The 24215-nt window shown below is 54.3% G+C and overlaps 1 protein-coding gene across 1 annotated transcript; it reads left to right on the top strand.

Moving 5' to 3' along the window:
• The first annotated feature begins 16085 nt into the window (after nucleotides 1–16085).
• ARHGEF37 (Rho guanine nucleotide exchange factor 37) lies at nucleotides 16086–23871 on the top strand. The gene is made up of 12 exons (XM_088536946.1): nucleotides 16086–16265; nucleotides 16968–17091; nucleotides 17205–17352; nucleotides 17946–18145; nucleotides 19110–19240; nucleotides 19871–19975; nucleotides 20167–20277; nucleotides 20369–20698; nucleotides 21638–21766; nucleotides 22135–22330; nucleotides 22767–22939; nucleotides 23514–23871. The coding sequence occupies exons 1-12, from the start codon at nucleotides 16086–16088 to the stop codon at nucleotides 23721–23723; spliced, it is 2037 nt and encodes a 678-aa protein (XP_088393072.1). The 3' UTR covers nucleotides 23724–23871.
• Nucleotides 23872–24215: the final 344 nt, after the last annotated feature.

Raw genomic sequence — 24215 nt, 5'->3', positions numbered from 1 at the left:
GCTCTGTTATGTCTCTACAGTAACAAGGAGAGGGTTTATCTTGACCGAGAGGAGAAGCACACACGTGTTTCTAGATGGGCAGAATTTCAGCCTAGTTAATGAACAGAACTACTCAGAGCGCGAGGCTGGAGGAGACCCGTCCAGGCAGGATCCATCTCTGTGAACCTGGCAGCTACAGCACCCTGCAAGCAATTCTTTAGCGCTAGTTCTTTATTATTTTCCACGTTTTTCAGGAACACTGAAGCAATGAAAACACATCTATGCATCGCTTGATGAAGTGAAAGCAGCTTAATAAAACAGCTGTTTGATGTAGCACCGATGGAGTGCAATGGAGTCTGCTTTGCATGTCTGTAACAGTGCTTGCAAATATTTGGGCTGTGAAGTTGAGCCTGAGGGAACTGCTTATCCTCCTGGGGAGCTGAGATTTCCCAGGCTCTTGTTGAAAGGCTCCTGGGGAGGGAGGAAGCTGGAAGTGACAAGCTAAGCAAAGCCGTGGTTGGAAAAGTCAAAGGGCATCCGGTGTCCCTCCTCCAGAGCAGCCTCCTCACGTTCAGTTCAGGTTGTATTTTCAGACTCCCCAGAGTGGCATCTCCCAAGGCTTTCCTTGCACTTGTGTGAGTTGGCCCTAAGAGGGGGATGCCCCTCCTGAGCACTTCTGGGGTACCATTTGCAAAGGACAAAGTTACAGGTTGCGTCTAAGCTGAGCTGACAGGTCCCTGCCCAGCTGTAAAGTCCTTTTCATTCCTTTTCAACAGCTCTGGCAGGTCAGGCCCCTCACGGAGCTGATTCAATGTCTTAACCTGGCAGAAGACAACTCATTTGTGCCACTGAGCTTTTCTGATGTTATCGGGAACCAAGTCATCTCATGGCAGGATCCAACAAAAACTGCAGCTGATGCAAAGGAAAAGGAGGAGTGGGATCACTTCATATTGGCAGCAAAAAATCTGCAGAAATAAAACTGGTGTCTTCTGACTCCTCCTTCCAGCCATCTGGCATCAACCCCTCTCCAGGGAGGCACATTCACCCTATGTGCCCTCTGTAGCCAACAAGGAGTGAGGCCCTCTTCTCTACAAGCCATGGTCCAGCCTGCTCTCTGAAGCAGATTGTCTCAGAGATGTAGGGAGCCTAATGCAATTTGCCCCCAAATTTCCATATAGGTGGGCAAAATCAGGGTGCAGAAGAACAGAGACAACATCAACGGATTTCACTAAGTGCTGGCAGCCCCAGTCATCTTCGTGTTATTTCTTGGTACTTTGGAAGTAAGGACAAAGCAGTTTCTGGCACATCGAGGGATTTCTGTGTAAAATCACACCGGGGTTGCAGGTTTGTGGACACGGCTGGTTGCTTGTGCTCGAGCACCCGCTCTGCTGCAGCGCCTCGTCGTGCTGCCCGTGCCGTTGCCAGCAGCGTGCCCTTCACACAAGGGCATGTGTCTCACAGGGCCACCGCTCTGCTCCGGCCTTAGCTGACTCCCGACTGGGATATTTTTAGCAGCGCTTACAGCGTTTGGGAAAATGACTAGGGAAGAGCAGCTTGTGCCAGTAGGAGCCAAATGGGGCTTGTGTTGCAAAGCCCTAGGACCCTGTTGGAGGTATCTCCAATCGCCTCCAAACGCTGGGCTCCTACAGCTCCCAGCATCAGCACCAGCTTCGGCAGAGCCAATTTCTCACTGCCAGTGAATCTGTCCCCAGATCCAGCTTAGCCATGGCCTGCGCATCCACAGGGATCATGGAAGTGATCCCGTCCTCCGCTGCCCGGGACCACTTGTTCCTGCCCTCGTGCTGCTCCCTCCCTGGCGCTGGCACCGCCGGTCATGGGGATGTGGGGAGCCAGCGCAGGGAACGGCTCCAGGTTGGAAATAACTCTGTTTTTTCCAGGGCCGTTTGACACAGGTGGTGTTTGCCAGGCTGACTCTCAGCACAGAGCCTCAATGCCAGGGCTGGCACAAGGGAAGAGGTGCCATTATTTTTGGCACCAGTAACCTTCAGAAAATTCCCATCCTCTTTAGTCCAAGGTTGCTTCCCAGCATAGATAAGCCCTTTATTGCATCATAAAAGGCTATGAAGAGCCACATACCTGCTATTTCACCCCTGGCAGCATCCAGTGGCAGAGGTTTAAGGAAAGGATGGGATACAAGGGCAAGGCTGTGCACAGTCTTCCCTCCTGGGAAACCCTTGCATTTGACCACATCTAGGGTCAGGTACAGACTTACCTTCCTCCTATGTGCATCTTGCAGCAGGGAAAGGCTGTCACCCCTCTAATCATGCACGCCAGAGGATACCAAGGCATCACGGTGGAGTTGTGGACACTGCCCCTTTCAGCCGTGTTTTGGGTCAGGGACAAAGGGAGCAGCAGGCGACTTGTGCAGGTCCCCTGCCACCCCGGCAACACGAGGAATGGACGGCCACGAGCAAGATAACAGGGCGACTGCATTTGTGACAAACAAGATAAAGCTGTCGAGTGCTTTGCAGGAGCAGAAGCCAAAGCCTTGCAGCTTCTTTTCCTTCCTGCCAGGTGGGAAAACACAAGGATAGTGATAAAACCCAGCCCAGGAGCATCTACGTTGCTGTAGCATCAGCTGAGGAGCTTCTGGTCATTTCAGGAGGAGAAGTGATGTTGTCTCAGGCACAAGACAGTGAGGCCTGGTAAAGCCCTCTGTGTCTACGATCAATAATGCTTAGTTGGGTTTTAATTTTCCTGAGGAAAATGAGGTTTCCAAAACTGGCACAAGGAATAAAACTGAGACTGAGCAATTGCAGTCCCATACCACCCTGGCATGGCTTTCATGTTGGATAAAGTCCAGAACCAGACTGGATTAATGAGAGAGCATTAGTGCTCAAATCCCATTTTTGCAGGGCTTGAGTGTAACTGAAGGTATCTGGGTCCAGGGAGAACATGAATTGATGTTACCATTTCTAATTTTTGCAAGAAACTGGGAGGGAAATTCAGCAGCCTGGGATGTTCTTAGCTGTTTGAGGGGAGGTGATGCAGAATGTCTGCTACAACGTCAATGCAAAAGCCTGGTAGCAGGACGTGGCCGGCCGTTCAGCACAGGCTTTGCCTGCACATCTCCCGTGTCAGGATCCAACCGGGCCACAGTTCATCCCAGGAGGTCCCCGTCATCCTCTTCTTTGGACAGTCTGGATTTCTTTGAGCATTTGGTGAGAAATGCTCCTGAGCTGCAAGCACAGATTAAACAATCCCCTGTTCTCCATGCCCTTTTGGAGCAGTGATGTTCCCCTCTGCCTCCCACACCTTGAATTTTAAAACACTTTCCAGACTGTCTCTGCATGAAGAGTTAGCACTCCGGCAGATTGCAGAGGGAGCACATCGAGGACTGCTGAGTCTGGTGATTTTATCACTAGCAGGGTTTTTATCCACTCTTCCTGATAGGCCAGAGCAGGAGGCAATTCTATCAAGGGTCAAGTCATTATAATCCTTATTCTTATTCTTATTCTTATTCTTATTCTTATTCTTATTCTTATTCTTGTTCTTGTTCTTGTTCTTCCTCTTGCTCTTGCTCTTGCTCTTGCTCTTGCTCTTACTCTTATTAATATTTTAAGCAAGGTGCTTCCTCACAAGATTGAAAAGAAGAGGTCATTGGAAAGCAGGATGCAGCAGAAGGGAGTCCCCATCCTTCAAGTGGTTGTTGGTAGAAATCTCTGTGATTCTTAAACACCATTCTTCCTAGGCCAGCCTCCTGATCTGTAAATCCTGGAGGAGATCAAGGGACCACAGAAGCTTGCTCAGGGCTTCATGCACCTTCGACAGCATTAGGGTTAGTTATTGTGAGGATTATTGCAAGATCTTCCCCTAATGCTCATGGTCTAGCCCAAGGAGGAGTTTCTGTCACCATTGCAACCTGAGATCTTGTGCAGTAAATGCACTCCTGGATGCAATAAAGTTTTCAAGAGCGGATTTCCCTTGCATTTGCCCCTTGTTCTCCAAGAGGGAGAAAAGCCATGTAGGACGGCTGGCCCAGGGGTGGCCTGAGGCTGTGTGTCCTGGCTGTGCTCAGAGACAGCCCTGCCTTGGGACGAGGCTGCTGAGGCCACCGGCGCTTGTGTGGATGTGCCCAGGCCACCCCGAAGGATGCTGAGCGCTGCCTCGTGTCCTGCATGCCCTGTGCAAGGGCATGGCCCCGCACTGGGACACTCCTGGAGAACAGGGGCAGGGTTTGGGCTCAGGCTGGATCACCTTTTTCCAGACACAGCGGCTGGAAACCTGCAGCTTCAGCCCCTTTGTGAGCTCCTCCCAGGGAGAGGATCCCGCTGTGTCTTGTCCCTTCCAGAAGCCAGCCCTGAACATTGTCTCCTCTCAATGGAGTAGCTTTTCATGCCGTTCAAAGGCTGATTCTTCCCAAGATCAGAAGAACATAGGCGGAGAGATGCTGTTTGATTACGCCTGAATTTTTTTTCTCTCCCCTCCTCCAAAGATCATCACGAGCTCCAGTTCATTAGTGTTTGTATAAAGCTCCGGGTGGAAAGTGCCAGATAAGGGGAAAGGCTCATCACATGTTATTGTTGCCACAGTAGAGGAAATATCAGTAGCAAATCAATCTGCCCCTTGATGTGCAAAGCCCTATTCCACATCTCTGGAGCAGCAGTCGCGCCGTGTGGGTACCACTTTATAGTCGGAGGAGCTGAGCGAGCAGCTCAGCTGCAGACTGCCCCACTTTGATGCTTTTTAGAGCGAGCTCTTTCAAGAGCTCCTTTATGGATGAGTTTTCAGTTAATTTTAGCAGCAATGAACAGCAGCTTAACACAGCTCAGGGGAGCAGGGGTTTTCAAAAGCAGGTGTCCACATTAGGCACTCCGGTCAACATCCGGGCAGCCACGGAAATGGCCACGTGGGATCTCACTTGCAGCCCTAAACTTGCTGTGACCATATTCCAAACCAGCAGGACAAATGCCAGCTCCATTCCCAGAGCCTGCTGTCATTGAAACTCTATGGGGACATCTTAACTCTGTGACACAGTAATGCAGCTTTTAGCCTCTGTATCTTCTGGTAATAATTGGAATTACTGTCATCCAGCTGCAGTGCAGTTTCATGATGGGAACACAGCTCTGTTGCTCTGTGTCAGGTTTTGTTTTCATTGGGAGGGAAATGACAGGCAGTTTTACTTATTGCCTCATGAGGCTCCAGGTACTGGCTGCAAATCTCTCATATTCTTGTTCTTTTCTGATTCTTGTTCTTTTCTGTAGCCATTTCCTTTGATTCTCCAAGGCCTTGTTTGCGTGGTGCCAACTGACACCTGGTGCAGGAATGTCACACAGCAGGAATCAGCTCGCCCTGCTCTGATCCAAAGCACATTAGTAGTTGGGAACAGATTAACGTCTCGGTGTGACTCAGACACAAGCCGTGTCACCTCTCCCAAGCAATGCAGTTCCTATGCTGTTGAGGGGTCCCTTCAGATCTGACTTCCACCTAGATGCAGGGTCCTCCAGGGATCCAAACGAGAAGGAAGGAATGCGATGGCTGATCAGCAGCTCCCTGGAGCAAACGCCTGCTGCACAGTCAGAAGCAGCAAGACTTCTCCTTCTGAGAAAAGTAATTTAGGTCAACCTGAAGCATCTCCAGAAAAATCAGAAATGTGGAACCTGCTTCCCCTCTATAGGGAGAGTGAAAAGCTCAGAGGTCATTGGAGAAGAAATGAGTGTTTGATGGTCACACAAGGGAGGACCTGCCACAACCGCTGGTCGCAGAAGGTGACAACATTCTTCTGCCTTGTATCACCAAATGATGTGAAATGTATCCAGGGATGAACAGCAGCAAAACACCAAGTCAAAACCAAACCGAGGGTTCCTACCAGGAGCTCTCTGCCAGCTGTCTATTAAAACTAGCAGAGTCACATCTCTGTACCCAGCAGCTTGTACCCAACTGCTGAGAATTGGTGCAATGCGGGAAACTCCAGGCAAATGAAAGCGTCTCTCTGCATGCTCTTACTGTAAGGTTTGTTTTATGACCCTTGGGGAACTGGAGATTGTGTTCCGAGGTCTTGAAACTCAGACTTACTTTACTGAGTTCAGCTGGGTAGGATTGCAGAGCCAGCCGACATCCTCAGGCTCCTGTGACAGCAGGCAAGCACAAGACACTGGAAATAGCAGCCACTTCAGAATAGCCATCTCCTGTCACATATGAGCTAATTAAAACTATTGCAAGCCTCTAGCATATGCATGAGCCCAGAGGTGCAGGCTCATGACAGAGTCTGCATTAAATACTAGAAAAAATAACTTTTTTTGTGATAAGAATGTGGATTGTGGTTTCTGCAAATTCCCATAATCTTTCCCTCTCCTCTTCCCAAGGACATCACAAGATGAGAGTTAACAGAACTATTTGCTTTTGTTAGGCTACATGTTGCCTGAAAATCCACAGGAAATGGCACAGAGGGATACTCCCTTCTGCGAGGCTCCAAAAAACACTTCAAGGAAAATAATGAGCTCCAGTTGATTATAACAACTATTCTGTTAAAACAAAAGGGAATGAAAACATCTTGTGTTCTCGGAGCAGATGTGTTGCACTGACACAGCCCAAGCAGGACTGAGCTCCCGTGTTGTGGAAAGGCCCAACTGCAGCAACAGTGACTAGAAACACTCGGATGCTCAAATACCTCCTAGCCAAGAAGCTGGTGTGCAATATTCCCAGGAAGGTGTGCAATATTCCCAGGAAGTTGCCTAGTGTGTGGCTTCACCTCATTGCAGCAGTTTGATGCAATGTGACAGCCACGGTGATGGCTCATCGAGCTCATCTTGGCTCCAGCTGTGGCCAACCGCACACACAGAGGAGCCAAGCAAGGCTATAGCAGTGCTCCCCAAACATAGTTTCCCAGCTGATAAGAATCCTCCCGCCACAAGGAAGAAATGGGGCTTCTTTGTATTTAATAGCCCAATAGATTTTTCTTCCATGAATTCATCCCATGCCCGTTTAAATGCGTTGCCTCCATCACATCCTGTGGCGAGGCGTTCCACACATTAACTGCGCGTTGCACGGAGCGCCACTTCCTTTTCTTTGCTTGGAACTTGCCTCCAGCTACTTTTATTTGATGGTCATAGTCTTGTATTGGAAGAGATAGTGAGTAGTCACTCGCTCCACCCTTATGTGCCACCCAGGAGCAGGCAGGTCTGTGCCATGCCTGCGTCATCTCTTTTTCCAGCGCTTCTCCATTGAGTCATTTCTCACAGAGGCTATTACAGATCTGTGCTCATCCTTGCTAGCCTTCTTTGAACCATTTCCATCTCCATTTTGAGAGGAGGAAGTGGGAGGATGCACAACTGCACCCAGCATCCTTGATGCAGGAGCATTGCTGACTTACGCAGTAACACATCATTTCCTACCTTGTTCTTTCCTCATTCTTGACATCCATTTTTCTCCTTATTTCTTGATGACAAACTCCATCAAGCCAAGGTTACTCTTCTTCATTGCCTGCAACAACGGGGCTCTGGGCACTCCTCTTAACCAGTGGCTGTCCAACAGCAACCCATTAGCCAGGCTCTGTGCTGAATCAGCAATTGCTCTTCCTCTTGCATGCTCCTTACTACCTGCTGCTTCAAACAGCCATTTTCCATATCTAAAAATGTGACCCCAGCCCCGTTTGCCAATGGGACATTGAGCAGCCTCTGTGCAGAGCTGAGGGCTCCCACTATCACCAGGTTTCCTTGCTATGTAGACTCAATCTACAATCTAGATGGCCGTGCTCACTGCCATCACGCAGGTGGTGCTCTCAGTAAGACCATCTCACTTCTGTGCTTATCCCACTTGGGCCTGAAATACCTACAGTGTTTCTATTTGATTTGTTGACACCGGTAAATTGTTTATGTGGTTTGACTCCCAGGTCCCTTTAGCCCATGGCATCCATCTCTGGCAATAGAAGCAGCAATGCAAAGGAAAGGCGTTGCTGCTTACACCACGCACAGAGGAGGTTTCAGCTGAGGTCAGGAGCACGAGCCTAAGCACGAGCCTTTCTTGCAGATGGGGAGGCAGTGAAACCTCTCAGCTTGCAGCCCAGCTCCTCATCCACAAGACACCAGCCAGGAGGGGAGGGAACCAGGGGCAGCTTCCTTGAGGTGGGTGTCCAAAGCGGGGCAGCTCCCAGGTTTTGCATTTTGGAGCACTGCGTGAGTCTCTCTGGACTGATTAAGGAACTGCATGTTTTCCTCCAACCCTAGCAATGAGGGTAATGAACAGAAAGAAAATGTATCTTTTTTTTTTTTTTCATCAGAATACACAGGCTACCTTCCACCATGGTTGATGAAAGGGATATATCCTTAGCTAAATATCCCTTTTCTCCCAAACCTGACATTCTAGGCCTCCTCTTATGCATGCAGTACGGGCTTTCATCTCCTCGGCCCAAGCAGGAGCCCTGGGGGCACTGGAGGCTCCTGGATGGCTGCCCACCCTCGTGGCCTTGCTCTCCTGGGCTCGAGACCCGCGGGCAGCACCGACACAGAGGCTGGAGAGCCAAAGGAGGTGGCAGAGCTGGAGCTGGGCCCTCATCTACCCGGATTAATAATGGAGACATCCCCTCTGATGCCGCAGTCATCTCGTGGCTGCAGGGAAGGAGATGAACTAATTGCTAGTGACGCACAGTGGAGCTCTGCGCTTGACTGGCAGAGCGCGCCCGGGTCAGGGACTAGCTGCTTTGACAGGAAACTCTGCATTGCCGGAGCTGGGATAACCTGACGTGTTGGAAGGGAGGCTGAGCCTTACGGGAACCCCCAGGGCTGGGGCTCCTGCAGCTCTGTGGAAGCTCCAGGCAAAACGGTGCCGGGTCAGGCGAGGAGAGTCCCCGCTCAGCTGCCAGACCATGGTGCCACCAGCATGAGAGACTCTTGGCCACTGTTTTATGTTCTGTGGCATTAGCTGCTATTACTGTTATTATTATGATTATTATTAGCTGGTCCTATGTCTCCGTCAACCTCTTCCAGCCCTTCTGGGTTTGCTCTCCTCCCTCTCCCTGTCACCCGGGCATGCAGCAGCCCCACCAGCACTGCCCTGTCCCATGAGACCTTCATGCCCCACCTCATGCTCCCACCTCTCAGCAGCCTCTAGCAGAAATGCCCAGTTTTCCCGGGCTGTTTGTTCATCTCCTCATGAAATGAAGGGGAAACCCAAGAGCCAGATGGTTCCACTGAAAAGACTCTTGGCCATGGACTTCCCCACCCCATGGAATTCCTTCAGTGTATTTGCCTGGAGGAGCGGATCGTGATGGGACTCCAGAGGTGATTAATACAAGAGAGGCAGGGAAGTCTCTATGGGAAGTGCCTCCACTTACCTGCTCGCGCCCTCACCTTGTGCAGGAGAGCAACTGCACCCTGGGGGTGTGTGGGGCGGTGGTGGCCTCTCTGAATGCATCGTGCGCCACTGGGAGGTGGTGACGATCCAGCTCTAGGAGGTGGGTGGTTCTAATGACTCAGCCAGGGAGAAGGCACTGGTGTAGTTGGTGTAAATAACTCAGCAGTAGAAATGGCCAGAGTTTTCTAAGCTCTTACCCTTCTCAAGTCTCTGTAGGATCACAGGAAAATAAAAGTTGTGTTTTGTTATTCAAGAAGTTATTGCTGAGGCCAAGAAATCTAGCAGATATCGTCTCTGGTTCTTACATTCACAGGAAATCTGTCTCTGGGATTTTAAAGCATGCATGTGTCCAGACCCATGGCCATTTCAGTAGCTAGTGTCACTGTCCAGCCTAGCAAAGGGCACCAGCTGGCACTTCATGGGTCTGGCCTCCTGCTCCCTCTGCACTCAGCAGAAGCACCGTGGTCCTCACCAGGATGGAGCACCTCATGAGACACCTCTCACGAGGAACATGGTTGCAGCCAGTGCCTCATGCTGGGGCATATTGGTGACCCAGACGGGTTGGACCTGGGTGGGTCCTGGGGCTTTCGTCCTTCCTGCTAGGAGAAGCCGCAGCAGAAGCCCCTCTGTCCATGGGGAACTTCTTCTCTTCCTGGAGCATGTAGACTCTGCACACTTCTGTGTCCTTCTCAGCTTGCCAGCCCCATGCATGAGTCTTGGCCAGAGGAAGATGCTCTGTGCTGTCCTGTAAACACATCTGCACAGAGGTGTGAAGACACCAGAAACAAGGAGGGCCCAGTGTGTGGGTCCTTAATGGGTAGGGATGGGAGTTTTGGCCAATCCTTATGCAATAACCGGTTTGCCAACTGGCTAGTTGTGCTCTCCACAGGCTACCATCCTTCACCAGAGCAAGCAGCCACCACCATCTCTGCGCTAATAAGAGGAAGGGAGGAAAATATGTATCGATGTTGTTTAGTTAATTGAGTAAGAGATTAAACAGGGATCCCAGCAGAACCTTGATCTGCACTGGTCACAAGAGGGTGAACACCAGCAGACGCCTTCGTATTCACTGGGCATCTAGCTTTTTCCTCAAGCCACCGTTCACCAGCAGCTGGTCCAGCTGACAACAGGGCTTGGGCCAGCTGAGTGAAGGGCCCCAGGCCACCACCCCTGGGAGGGCAATTGGGGATCTTGGGGTGGAAAAAGCAGCACAAAAACAGTAGGATCTGAGTGGGAAGAGGAGAGACCGCAGAGACTGCGGGCATGAAGGTTACAGTGCTAAAAGTCAAGAGCTGGGAGCTGCTGTAGCCTTAGACGGGCAGAGAGGGGCTGAAGCCTTGCTCCTCCAAGAAGAAGGCCTGTTTTTCCTTCACCTTTCTTTTCTTTAACTCTTTCCATCGGCATTACCTGCTGTAAAGACCCATGGAAAGGAAGGCGAGGAAGAACAGGAGCATGAAGAACGGCTGCTGTATGGTGGGAACAGAATCGCTCTCCGCGCGGGGCCATATGGACTGGCTGCCCAGCACCTTCTCCAGCATCTCCACACCATTAACAAAAGGCTTTGAAGGCCAAATGGCCCAGGCAGGAAGCCTGGGAGGAAGCAGGAGGGCAGTTGTGGCCGTTTGCCCACAGGAAATGGCTACCTGGGGTCTTAGTTCAACTTCAGGTTTCTTTTCACAGCAAGGAGAGATGAGGGAAAGGGCTTGTGCTGTGATGAAGTGACACCATGGAGGTGACAATGCAATTAGAGAGGAGACTGGCCAAAACAGAGAAAGGGATGTTCTGCCTTGTCTCACACTGCTCACCAAAGAGACCATTAGTCAGTGAAAAGAGGTAATATATCACACGGCTAAGCCAAACACAAGCTTAGAGTCCATAAATAAACCCCTTAGAAATAAAGAGCTGACATTTAATTTATTCTGCTTGGATCAAATTCTAGCTGCTTATTTTTAGCCTCTTCTCTGCCTTGGGGTGGAAGCGGTGCCCCCAGAGCAATGAGACCAGAGCCTGCAAGGAGACCAGCCAAGCTCTAGCTGTTCTGCTCAGGACGAGGCCCTCGGCATAGCCCTGATGAAGTAGGTGGGAGTAATTATCACGGGTGGGTTTGTGCAACCTCCCTTTCCTCCCACGGTGAACTTCAGCACGGGTTACGTTCGCTGACAGAAGAAGACAAAGAAACTGGAATGACATCTATGTGGATTTTCAGGAGTTGCATATACCGATGGCCATTGCTGATATGAAGAACTTGCATTTCACTGTCTTTTCCTCATTTTCCAGCCCCTTGGCTCAAATTCGCTTGCCTTACCCAACAGTATAGTCCATACAGCACACAAGAGCAGCGGTGTTTGAGGCAAAGTCCACTTCCTAAAGCTGCAATGTGGGAGGAAGTTTTGCAATTAGGATGCACCTGCAAGCACATTCTTGAGCTGCTGTTTTTTTTTTCACATGCATTTTCGTTTCCAACATGAATGGCTGTTAGCAATGTGTGCTCATAAGGTCCTTTTAAGAGGGGAAAGAAAGAAAGAATAATTCCAAAGAACAATAATAGTGGAAATGATTCAATAAAGGAAACATAATTTTCCTGTGCAAACATGTAGCTCTGAGAAGAACCCCCCTCACACACCCAACAATTATAAGGCAAATCCAGAACTGTTGCACTTTGCACGGCTGGAAGTTGCGTTTATTTTCTGAGCAAGCTCTGACTAACTCAGAGCATATCTGATGTGCTCCCAGAGGAGCCCCTGGCAGCTTTAGCTTTCGTCCAAATAGCTTCATCCTTAGGGTCTGGGTGTTTGAACCCCCCTGCTCTGGACGGTTCACAAAAAACAGCTTCTGAGGGAGCAAGGAGAAGCTGGGAGGGACGGAGGGGGCGGCAGGTTCTTGGCAGGGTCCAGGTTTGCTCGGCTGGGCGGCCGGCGCGTTCCTGGGCGAGCTCAGCTCTCGCTGCAGGGACACGTCAGCCTCCCGCATGGAAAATATCCCTCCCTCGTGCCGAGGCTTTCATTGCGATACCTATTTTGAGCCACAGCCCCGTGCCACCCAGGAGAAGATTCCCCAGCCTTTGGTCTGAGCCTCAGGCAAGAACTGCCATGCGGGGACCTTGTCATGCCAGCAGCTTGGGTTTTCTTTGGAAAACGGCCAGGGAACAGCTTGAGGAGCCCCTTTCCTCCTGGTTAAGCAGTGGTGGATCTTAGCAAGGCTGGACTGTTGCATAGACATCTGAATAAGCCTGGGAGAAGCTTCCTGGGAGAACAGCTTTGCAATGAAGCTACACAAATAAAGGTCTGTTGTGAAAAATCAGCTGTCACGCCATCCCCCCAGCGTGTTCCCATGCACCTGCTGTGCTGCGTGTCATTACTTGGTGGTTTTAATTTTCCTCCTCGCAGGGTTATGCCATTGCTAACCACAGGGCTACACTATCGCCATTGCCAAGGGTAACAGCAGACGGAACCGCGGCGTTTGGTCACTGCAGATCGCTTCGGTGTGAAATCTCAGCCCGCAATGCAAACAACTGTGCTCGACCAGCCGGCACCGATTTGCTTTTCTGCTGTAACCGGAGCTGGGAGCAGCGCTGGTGCCCTGGCACTGCCCAAAACACCCCGAGAGAGCTGAATGCCACCAGGGCCAGGGGGGAAGAGCGTGGGGCCGGCGAGCAGGAGGGAAGGAAACTGCTCCGGCAGCGTGGGAGGCTTCGGTGGCTCCTCCAAAGGACTCTGCAGCGAGGTTGTGTTGCAGGAATATCACCAAAGCGTTTTAAAATCTGGATTGGGATTAAAAACGTGCCCGAAGCAACGCCCCCGCCGGGGCGGAGCGGCCCCGAGCGCCTTCCCGCCTGGCACGGCCGGATCCCGGAGCCCGGGCAGGGCCGGGAAAGCGCTCGGCGGAGCAGCCCCCTCGGCAGCCGCAGCAGAACGGCCCTTGGGCCAGCACGAGGCCCGACGCGGCGCTGATGGGCGTGAGGACGCGGAGATGCGGGCAGCGTGTCCGAGAGCGGTGAGAGCATCTGCCCGCGCGTGGAGCCGGGACACCCCTGATGTCCCTGCAATGCCAGGCCCAAGGCACCGCGCTCAGCCTTTTCGCCACATGGGAAAGCACCCGGGCAAGACTTGACTCTGCTGTGCCGGGAAGGAGGGCACCAGTGTCCCCAGAGTGCCCAGGCAGGTAAAGCCCTCGCTGCTGCCCGCGGGCGGGTGGAGGGCTGGCGCCTCCTGGCCTGGGCTGCCCTGGGGCTCCCGGGACATCGTGCTGCTCGGGGACACCGAGCGGCCGTGGCACCGTATGGACGTGCCCCGCGTTCCTCCCTCCCGTGCCATCCTGGCGCCGTGCCGCTCGCGCCGGAGGCAGGAGCCCTCGGCCACGGCTACGGAGCTCAAAGGTCGCCTGGAGCGCAACAGAGCACATACCAGGGAGGAGAATGATTCTCAGGCTCTCCAACGTATCCCGCGCCGGGTCCGTACGGCACGGGCAGCCTGGGACAGGGCCTCCCACTGCTTTCCCATGGCAGCTTCCCACCCGGCCACCAGCCCTGTCCGGGGACCCGCTGTGCTTATCTGCTTCCCCATGCACCTGCCCGGTTCTGTGCACGCCGGCTCTTCACACCCCTTGCAGCAGGCTGCTCTGCTCCTATTTCCACATTTCTGCCCTTGAAAGTGCCAGCCTCCAAGGCACGTCCCTTATCACAGCTATGTGCGGGGGGGACTTGCTTTCGGCCGCACCGACGGCTCCGGCACCTCCTGGCCTCCCTGGAGACATTAGGGAGAAGCTGGCAGGGAAGGCAGTGGCCGTGTCCCTGGAGAAGTCCCAGTGGGAGCCAGCAAGGGACACACATGCTCTTCGTGCTGTTTGCAGAGGTTTCGCTCTGGGTTTCAAATGCTGTTTGTGACCTGCATGAGTCACTAAAATGCCCAGAGTCGTTATGGCTGGACAATGTGGATCAGCCAGGAAAAATCCAGGGCGCTGCTGTCACCTCCCAGCGCGGGGACGAGTCCCCTGAGGAGCTGTGAGAGCTGCTAGTTATCCAGGCTCCCTGTCCTCCATGGCTTGTTTATAAAGATGCAAATAGCAAGAGAGTGAAAGAAATTCACACCGAAAACCACCGGCTCCCAGCGTAAGCGCTTCCCCCCTTCACTGGGATGCGATGCGGGGGACGCCCGGAGCGAGGGGCTGCCAGGCACCGCGGAGCGAGCGGAGACGGCGCCAGGCGGGAGGCGTAGCCAGCGTCACCCGAGGGTGCCGGCCAGGCCAGGCGGGGCAGGACGCGGTGACGGTGACGCTGCCGGCTGCTTCTCCCCAGCTCCCGATCACGTTACCCCGGGGGGCAGCGCGGAACCTGCGGCCGGGCGCCCAGTTGCCGTGAGCGCCGCGGCGGAGCTTGCACAGGCAGCGCGCGGGGTGGCCGCTCGTCCCCGCGGCCGCCGGGATGGCCGCGCCGCCACCGCCACCGCCGCGGGTTGATCATTAACGTCATTCGCCGCCACCCGGCCGGAGCAACCCGGGAGCAGCCGCGGCCTCCCCGGCAGGTGAGAGCTGCCGGCGGCTGCTTTGGGGGCGCCGAGGCCCCACCGGGATCCGGGTCGCGGCACCGCTGCGTGGAGCGGGAGCCGGGGGCTCTGCGGATGGGGATGCTGCCAGCAGGGAGGGCAGCCGGGAATGCCGCGTGCCTTGTCAGCCCTTCCCGGCCGTGTGGGACGCGGTGCTGCTCGCCCGCCTGGTCTGGAGCAGCCCAGAATGGCTCTTTATTTACCATTTTGCTCAGTTTGCTGTTTTCTGCCATGTTTCAGGCACGGGGGGGGCAGAGGGGAGCTTGGCTGCCGTGTTGCCCGCAGCAGGGAGCTTTGCTGCTCGCCCGCTCCGACGCTTTGGGACTTTCGGATGCGGCGTTTGCTGGGGATGCCGTAACCCCCGCATCCCTGTGGGGAGAGAAGCTGCACCGGAGCAGCGCCAGCTCCTTCCCAGCCCTGGAGCTGAGCGAGGCAGCTCTGCATCTGCAAGGACCCTGTGGCTGCTTCCCCAGAGAGGGGGGCGTGAGTCCCTGCTCAATCCCTGATCCTCTTGTGGGCTAAAATATTCCTTTAAGGCAGGCAGAGGCTGCGGAGATCCCATTCGCCTTCCTTTTCCTTTAGCACCTCTTTGCTTTCTGCCCAAAGCTGAGATTTCTTTTCCAGCAGCCAGGTAAGGATTTCCCAGGAGGGAGCATCCCTGCTGCCCGGGGTCCTGCACGGCTCCATCCAGGTGTTAGGTTGGTGTTGGGCTCTGCTCTGCTCCTCTTGAAGCCTTGGGCTGCCAGGGCAGGGTGCTGGCCGGGCTGCTCTGAGCTCTGCCCCTTCCTCCTCCGCACCAAAACGAATTCAGGATCTTCCCCGGGAAGGAAGTGACATGAATTCTCTTAGATTTTTCATGCTGACCCCGAGCAAACAGGAAATCAGAACAGATCCAGCTGTGAAAAGCGGATCGGTGGCTGCCAGTGTCTCTGATAAAGGCACCTGCGTCTGTTTTCATTTCTTCTTTTTCCCCATCTTTTTGGGCTCTCCTACGCTGCTGCCTGCAGCGAAGTGGCCCCGCAGCGGCTGCTCCTTTCCGTACGTCCCGCTGCAAGTGCAGCTGGTGCGACGGGTGTCCCGTGCCCAGCGCCTGCCTCTCCTAGGCATGTGTCTCCCTTTGGAACACGCTGCCAGGGCAGGACTTGGAACCATCGGCAAGCATGGATGCAGGAGAGGACAACCCCAGGCACAGGGTGCCTCATCCCGGCTCGGTTGCAGACTCCTCCTAACCCTCTTTCCAGGGCTGCGGCCGGCATGGCGAGCTCGGACACAAGCGAGCCCGAGTGCTCTCTCTGCGAGGAGGTGCTTCCCGACGAGAGGATGGAGCACAACCGGAGGCTGGCCGTGGAGGAGCTCCTGGCCACCGAGGCGAGCTACGTCCACAACCTGCAGCTGTGCATGTCGGACATCCGGGCCCACCTCCAGCACAAGCAGGTAGAGCCAGGCTCCTCCGCGCTGCGGCATCCAGATGTTCACAGTTGTGCTCCCGGGTGGGCTGACGGAGGGCTGGAAGGGGCAGAGCGCCCGAGCCTGCAGGTCTGGGTGACTCCGAGCCTTTCCCTATTGGTTTGGTCGTACTCAGATGCTTTGGGGAAACCTGATTCCCACCACGTGATGTTTCTTTGCTGGTAACCGTGATGCTGGACTAAGATACGAGAGGGACCAAGTCCCCTTTCCAAAGCAGGCTGAGCAGCTGAGAGCCATTCAGCAGTGGGCAGGTGAGTCTGCAGGGTTAGGTGAATCTCTGCGGAGCTGTGAAACACTCAGATCCTCAGCAGACCCGGCCTGAGGGTTGACGGAAAACAGTATGTGCTCAGCCTGCTCTTCTGTCTTCCCCAGCTCCCATGAGCAGCCATAGTCCTGGGTTGTACAGACACTTGGATGGACACTGGCCCAGTACAGTTGTCCTAATACTACAACCTCTACTTCTGTATCATTAGAAAGACCTCATTACCCTGCACAGGAGCAAAGACAGGTCTCAGTATTTCCAAATAGCTCCTGAAATGGAGTCTTGCTCTCAGAAAGCTCCTCAGGTAACAGGGGAGGCAGGGGGAAGAACACTAGGACATAGGACAAGCATGTTCTACCTCTGTCTAACTCATGAGGCTTGTCCTGGGGCAACTTGATTCCTTTCAGCTGCCTGATCTTGACCTGGAAGGACTCTTCTCGAACACCGATGACATCCTCCATGTCTCCAGACGGTTCCTGGAAGGCCTTAAGGCTGCAGCTGACCAGGAGTCCGAGCAGCTGCTCTTCATCTGTAAGTGGAGCGGGAGCCGGAGAGCTCTCCCAGGCCAGGACCACACTGGTGCTGTGATCTGTGGGATCCCGTACGAATGGACTGGGCTTTGCAGCCTCGGTCTCCTTCCGCAGGTGCCCTATTCCAGGAGTTCAAGGAGGAGATGGAGACTGTCTATAAGATCTACTGTGCTAGCTATGAGCATGCCCTGATGCTGGTGGAAAGCTACCGGAAGGATCCACGGCTGCAGGAAGAGATTTTGGACACCCTGAACACAACAGTGTAGGTACCTAATGCTGAGGCCACCGGACCCCCATCTCTGTTTTACATACTGGGTTTGTCCTTCTCTGCTGCCCATGCGGGCACATGCCCCCAGAGCCTGGTCAAACCAAGCGCTGTGGCCATCACCCTCACAGTGACCTGGGTCTAGCCCAGGTCCTGTCCTAGAGCTGGGTCACAAAGAGGTGACCTGAGCCCAGAGAAGCAGGGATGGCAGCAGGGACATGCTGGTCCCGTGTTTCTGGGCACAGTGACATGGGAAGGAGAGGAGCTCCCCGCCGCCCCCGGCGTGGCGCCGATGCCAAGGCCATGAGCTGAACAAACGCAGCACTGTCCAGTGCGGCGGGCGCCCACGCTGCGGCTGGCACTGCCTTTCGGGGGCTGGCAGGGATGGCACTGCTGGACGCAGGGCACCACAGCCCCGCAGATGGCCCAAAGCAGGGATTCACAGCCACAGCAGCCCGGGACACGGCGTCACGGCTGGAGAGGCCGGTGCCTCCGCCAGGAGCGCGCAGAGAACTTGGGAGAAACAGAGGAATGACGGGGCAGGAGAAGCAGCCTCTGCGCAACCACCGTGTTCCCCCTCTCCTCCTCAGGCGTCACACAGGGGCTTCAGACCTCAGCTTCTTTCTGGTGATGCCGGTCCAGCGGGTCACCAAGTACCCACTGCTGCTGCAGAAGATCCTGGAGAACACCCCCGCCAGCGCCAGCGCCTACCCGGCCCTGCGGAGCGCGCTCAGCGCCATGGCCGAGGTCAACACCAACATCAACGAGTACAAGCGGCGCAAAGAAGTCGGTGAGCAGGGGCAAGCGGGAGGACCCAGCACCTGGGAGGCCCCAGACCAACTCCAGTCATGTCCTGTCAGTGTTGCAGTCATTTCTGTTTAAGTCGGTTTAAAAAAAAAAATCTCCCTTTTTCCCTTCCTGCACCTGCCTCATCCACGGGAGCTGTGAACCCTCCAGATAGGGACAGCCCTGAGCATTTCCTAGCTCTGACCCCACATAGGGCTGCAAGGCACTGCTTTCCCGCTCCTACTGCCAGTGTCACTCTGGGAAAGAAGCAAAGTAACAGAGTGGCATGGGGGGAGCTGAAAATAAAAAGGTCTGTTGGCGTTCCCAGAGCTGAGAAGTCGGGAGGAAGAGTCCTGCCCTGGGGACAGAAAAATGGAGCTCTCCGCCTTGCTTGCTCTTCTTCTTGGTTTTAACAATTTTCTTGTGCTTAACTGATCCTTCTTTGATATGGAGCACTGGAACAGGCTGCCCAGAGAGGTTGTGGAGTCTCCTTCTCTGGAGATCTTCAAACCCGCTTGGACGCAGTCCTGTGCCACGTGCTCTAGGTGACCCTGCGTGTGCAGGGGGGTTGGACTAGATGATCTCTAGAGGTCCCTTCCAACCCTGAGCATTCCATGATTCTATGATTCTATGGGTTACCCTTGCTCAGCTGATCTCAATTCCTGGATTCCTGGCCTCAGTGCTGTCCCCAGCCTCACGGTTCCTCTGTTTTGGCTGCTTGGGCTGCCCAGGGTTCACACTTGGTTTCATCAGCCACTGCTCTTTGTTGCCCATGCTGGCCTCCTTGCTGCCCCATCACGAGGACATTTCCATGCAAGGCAGGGGCAGTGTGAGCAGCCTCTGCCTCCCTTCCACGAAGGCAGTGCTGTGCGCGTGGGGATCCCAGGGGTTCCCGTGGCCTGGAGAGGGTTCCTCTCCCCTCAGCGCTTCTTTTCCTTCCCACCTTGTGTGCCCTGCACCCGGGGCAGCCACCAAGTACAACAAGGCCGAGCACCTGTCGCTGCGGGACCGCTTGGCTCGCCTCAACACGCACTCCATCGCCAAGAAGACCACGCGGCTGAGCCGGCTCTTCATGCACGAGACCGGTATCGCGTCCAAGGTAGGGAGCCTGCGGGCAACTGGCCACCCCGCAGCCCGTATCCTCCTTCCTCTGGCCTGGAGATACCTGGTGAGGGGAACAGAGCTGAGCTGAGCCAGGGCCACGCAGCCAATGCTGACACCCAGTGGTCCATGCAGTAATGGACACATTTTCAAGCAATCTAGCAGTGGCTCCTGGGCCCTGGCTTCAAGGACCTGTGCAGTAGTGGGACAGTGCTCAGGTGTGGACTTCCCCCACTTCCTTCCTTCCTTGGGGAGCGCTGGGAGCATTAGGGGTGAGGACATGTTGGCCCCCAAAGATGCTACAGGATCCTTGGGCATCCCAAGAAAAGGAGACCAACATAGTGAAATGAACCGTTTCTTGAGGCTGGGCTCCACAGGCTCCACATGCTCTTCTAATGTCCTGTTTTTGCATGTATCCTCAAAACCCTCAATTTTGGCCCTTTTAGATCCAAAGTCCTGAAGTTTCCCAGGTTCTCCTTCTCCCTGTCTTCCCAGCACTGAGTCTCAAGCAACACCTGGCTTCATTTTACATTATGATCCAGTGGGGGGCATTGCCTACACCCAAACCATTCCCTGGCCTGTCTATGACTGTCCAGGTCTGTGGGATAACTTGGCCTTTGCCTTGCAGACAGAGGACAAGGAATATGATGACCTAGAAGAGAAGTTCCAGTGTGTGGCATCCAGCATAACTGCGCTGAAGGAGAACGTGGGGTCCTACCTGAAACATTTAGAGGTAAAAACCCTGACCACTTGCAAGGCAGGGGCCCCATCCAGGCCCAGCACCCACTCTGTGGGGTTGCAGGATACTTTCAAGTATCCTGCCACTCATAAGATAAGATCAAGCACTCATAAGATCCGTGGAAGCTCCATACCAGGACAGTTTCTAGAAGTCTTAGGCCTGATTTCTTCCTTGGCTTCCTTCAGGCGTTCCTGCTGTCCACCCCACACAAGCACGAGCTGCAGATCGACGAGGGGGCTGCCCAGCAGTACCGCCGCTTCGCAGAACGCCTCCATTGCAGTGTCCTCCCTGAGTTTGTGAGTGCCCCTTCCCCTCCTGAAGGTCTCCTCAAGCTAGGCCGGTCTGGGGGAGGGTTTCAAGCAGAGATTTGGGCCTGTCATCCCGCAGAGGCAGCGGCTGGACAGACTGGTGTGCCAGCCCCTCTCCAGCCTCTCAGACATGCTGGTGGGGCCACAGCAGCTGGTCAAGAAGCGCCTGGACAAACTACTGGACTACGAGGAGATCCAAGAGCGCAAGAGCGAGCTGGGCAGCGTGACGTACGATGAGGAGGCCGCCATGAACACCTACCTCGCCATCAACGCTCTGCTCGTGGCCGAACTGCCACGGTTCAACCAGGTGGCCCTGCAGCTGCTGGGACAGATCCTGTGCTCCTTCACCGTCCTTCAGCGGGACTTGGCCACACAGGTCTTGCAAGAGGCAGAAAAGGAGCTAGAGCAGGTGGGAATGACCCTATGTTATATGTGCCTAAACTGGCCAAATTTCCATTTCTTCACTGGCAGGGATTGTCCTGTTCTGTCTTTGAGGAGTACTAGATTTTATTGATGCGGTGTCTGACAGATCGGTGCTAACTCTGAGCTCCACTGAGCTCTGTGCCAGGCAGGCAGAGAAGAGTCACTCCATGGCCTGGGGAATGAACATCACTCAGAGCACAGTCTCCTGGGAGTCATCTCTCAGGATGCATCACTATACACAGACTTCCTAAGCTTGACGTTTGCAAACCTGAGGATAATAGTTCAGGCCCTTGGCTGACTCATGATCAGATGAGAACATCATGCAGCCACATAAAGATATCCTCTCATGGTGTAAGTATCTAGTCATGAGAGCTGGATTCCCCCAATCAGTCTGAGATGCTTACGGTGCAGGTGTCTGCTCCTGAGCTATATCACACCCTGTCTTCCTTTTCAGTCAGATGGTTTATGAATCTGCTGGAGCAGGGGGTTGGACTAGATGATCTCTAGAGGTCCCTTTGGACCTTAACCATTCTGTGATGAAGGAACAATTCTTCTGCCATGGCCAGTTTTTGATGTAGGCTTTAGGAAGAGACAGATCTACCACATGTTCTACTGATGGAAGCAGACAGGTCTCCCCATCCCTAGAGGGAGCCCAGGACCACTGCTTTCAAGTTGATAATCCCACTCATGTTGTGGTAAGGCCCCCCACATGTGCCCTTTTCAGCTACCCTGCTCCAGAACATGCGACCCAAAGTCAGAAAGGGGCAACTTTTGTTACCAGAAGGGACTGGATCTTAGGTGCAAAGAGCATCTTTAGAAGCAAGGCTTGTTCTCTTGCTTTTTCTCTCCTTTTCTTTCTGCTCTTTTGATATTATTCTCAGCTCTTCTCTAAGGACTTCTCTAATCTCAGGGTCTGTCTTCACAGATGCCCCACAGCCATATGCCGCTGCCAAGTTTCTGGAAGTTGATGGAAGACACTTTGCAGCAGTCTGGAGCTCAGCTCCATACCTTCTGCCAGAAGTTTGAAATGGTCATGCCAAGCCCTGTGGCACAGGTAGGAGCTGGGAAGGGGCTTTCCTGCAGGGCTGCTGGATGAAGAGGCAGGACTGAGACCTCCTAGCACAGGAGAACATCTCCTTGGAAGGGAGGTTGGTTCAGAGATAGGGGCATGGGGGGGTTTGCCACAGCCATAGTGTTGCCTCTGGCCTTCGAGAGGGGCTGTCAGGGAATAATGGTGAACTGGAAACACCCTTAATTTCTCTAATTCTGGAAACTTGCCTCCAAACCATGAAGATAGTTACTATGAAGGAATTTCTACTCCAATAGCTCACTGGGATGTGATTGCTCAGAAAGGAGAGGGAGGGGGGCCTCAGGATCCTGTGTTTCCAGTCAAGTGCTCCTTTGTCTCTTGCTCTCCTTTAGCCTCTGAATCCTGCTGAGGAGAGGAAGGTCCATTCCCTTGTGAGCAGACATGGCCCGGACAAACTTTACCAAGTGACAAGCAACATCAGCGGCAACAAAGATTTGGACCTGACCTTGCAAAGGGGACAGATTGTAGCTCTGCTGCAAAGCATGGACACTAAGGGGAACACGAGCAGATGGCTGGTGGATGCTGGAGGTACTGTGAGGGCTTCATGGAGGCTTTGCCTGCCTCAGCATGAGGGTCAGAAATCAAACCTGAACCACATATTCATCTTAGAATTGAGGGACGGGTTTGGATGAAACAGCAGACATTTTCCTTCTGGGTCTTCCTCTGCAGGGTTTGCGCAGTTAAAACCCTCCTCTGCTTTGCCTGCTACACCTGTAGCCATTAGATGAGGTTTCCCCATCCATTCCTTGTGGGAGTGTTTCTGATGTATCATGGCTGGGAAAGGAGAATTCCCCACACACAGAAACAGCCACTTTGCTGGGTTTTGCTGCTGGATGTCCCCAGAGATGGAGTGGTTCAAACAGGGCTCCTGTGTCTTGCTAGGCAGTTAGTATTCCTGACTCCTCTAACTAATCCTAAGCGTGCATCTGGGTCCCCATGAACCACGTGTGTGCCTGTCCTCCAGGTCCCCGAGGGTTTGTCCCTGCTGCAAAGCTCCAGCCCTACTGCCCAGTACCAAAAGAGCAGCCCAGGATGCAGGTGCCAGCCCTGGAGTGCGGGACGGAGAGGAGGCGACATTCCTACGCGCTACCTGAAGCTCCCAGGGCTCCGGTATCCACGTTCGCCCCAGCTTTCCAGGTGAGAATGTGAGACATCCCAAGGATGTCTCCCAAATACTAACCCCTGTGTTTGCAGGGTATGGGTGGATGTATGGCCCTGCTTTTGCGGCACACGTGGTCGTCATGTGCTGCCATGTGCTCCACAGGGCGGTTGGTGCCAGCCAGGCTCAGTGCCTTGCCAGGCTGGTATGTGCCCTGCTGGAAACTGGTGCAGATAGAGTGGGATGAACCATCCTGAGGCACAAGGGCCCCTTGGAGAGCGCTGCAGGTCCCATCTCCTGCTGGGACCAGGGAGGCAAGCAGCAAAGGGCAGCGATGTGCAGGCGGCAGGAACACCATGCTGCCTATGTGCCATGCTGCTTCTGTGTCCATCCGTCCAGAAAGTCAGCAAAGCCCTCTAGGGAGTTGTGCTTATCGGCCCACAGTCTCCCTGCACTGATGACAATACTGGCCTGTCCTCTTGGAAACAGCCTCATTTCCAAGGGAGTGAGACCTCGGGTGCCTTCTCTAGATCATGTCCTGCTGTGCATGCCCTTTCCCTCCCTGACTGCACTGCCAGAAAGGGCTTCCTCTGCTCCTTCTGCCTTCCGCAGGTGGTCGCAGGTTTCTCCTTCGTGGCCAGGAGTCCCCACGAGGTCAGCGTGCAAGCGGGGCAGCCGGTGCTGGTGCTGGAACCGCACGACAAGAAGGGGAGCAAGGAGTGGAGCCTGGTGGATGTGAACGGCCAGAAGGGCTACGTGCCCTCCAGCTACCTGGTGACCGTCCCCGTTGAGAAGCCCCTGGGCTGGAGCTTACCCGTGTGACCGCTGCCAACCCGGCTTCACGCTGGTCTCAGGAGAGAGCATCTGCTTGGCACCTACGCTGCTCACCGTGGAAAATGACGGAGAGGGAGGCAGCGTGGGAGGGCCCTGGTCAGGGAAGGAGGTGGGAAGTCCTGGAGAACATTGCCCAGCGGCCGGGGTGCAAGGAGTGAGTTTAGGAGATGGGTTTTGGCGCCTGCAAGGGCAGGACGGCGCAAGGGTGCCCCATACGTGCTTGCTTATCATTAGGCAACGGGGAGGAACGGCTCATGAGGAGAAGGCAGGCAGGCTGCTGGTTTTGAAGGGGTTTACTGAAATCCCTATCAGTGAGAAAAGTGTCCCTGAGGCAAGGAGACAGAAGCTGCCCCAAATTAGACCAGGTCCAAGCTGCAAAGGGGGTTGTTAGGCTGGCATCAAGTTATCGGTGCATCCAAAGGGGAGGATGGTGGTGTGAGTGCAGAGACAGGGAGCCCCAGAGACTCAGCCCCCTGCTCC

Source organism: Tinamus guttatus, unplaced genomic scaffold (assembly GCF_059628265.1).
Source record: "Tinamus guttatus ecotype Peru unplaced genomic scaffold, ASM5962826v1 Tinamus_guttatus_pri_ptg000710l, whole genome shotgun sequence".
NCBI lineage: Eukaryota > Metazoa > Chordata > Aves > Tinamiformes > Tinamidae > Tinamus > Tinamus guttatus.
This window is presented reverse-complemented; position numbering and strand designations above follow the sequence as displayed.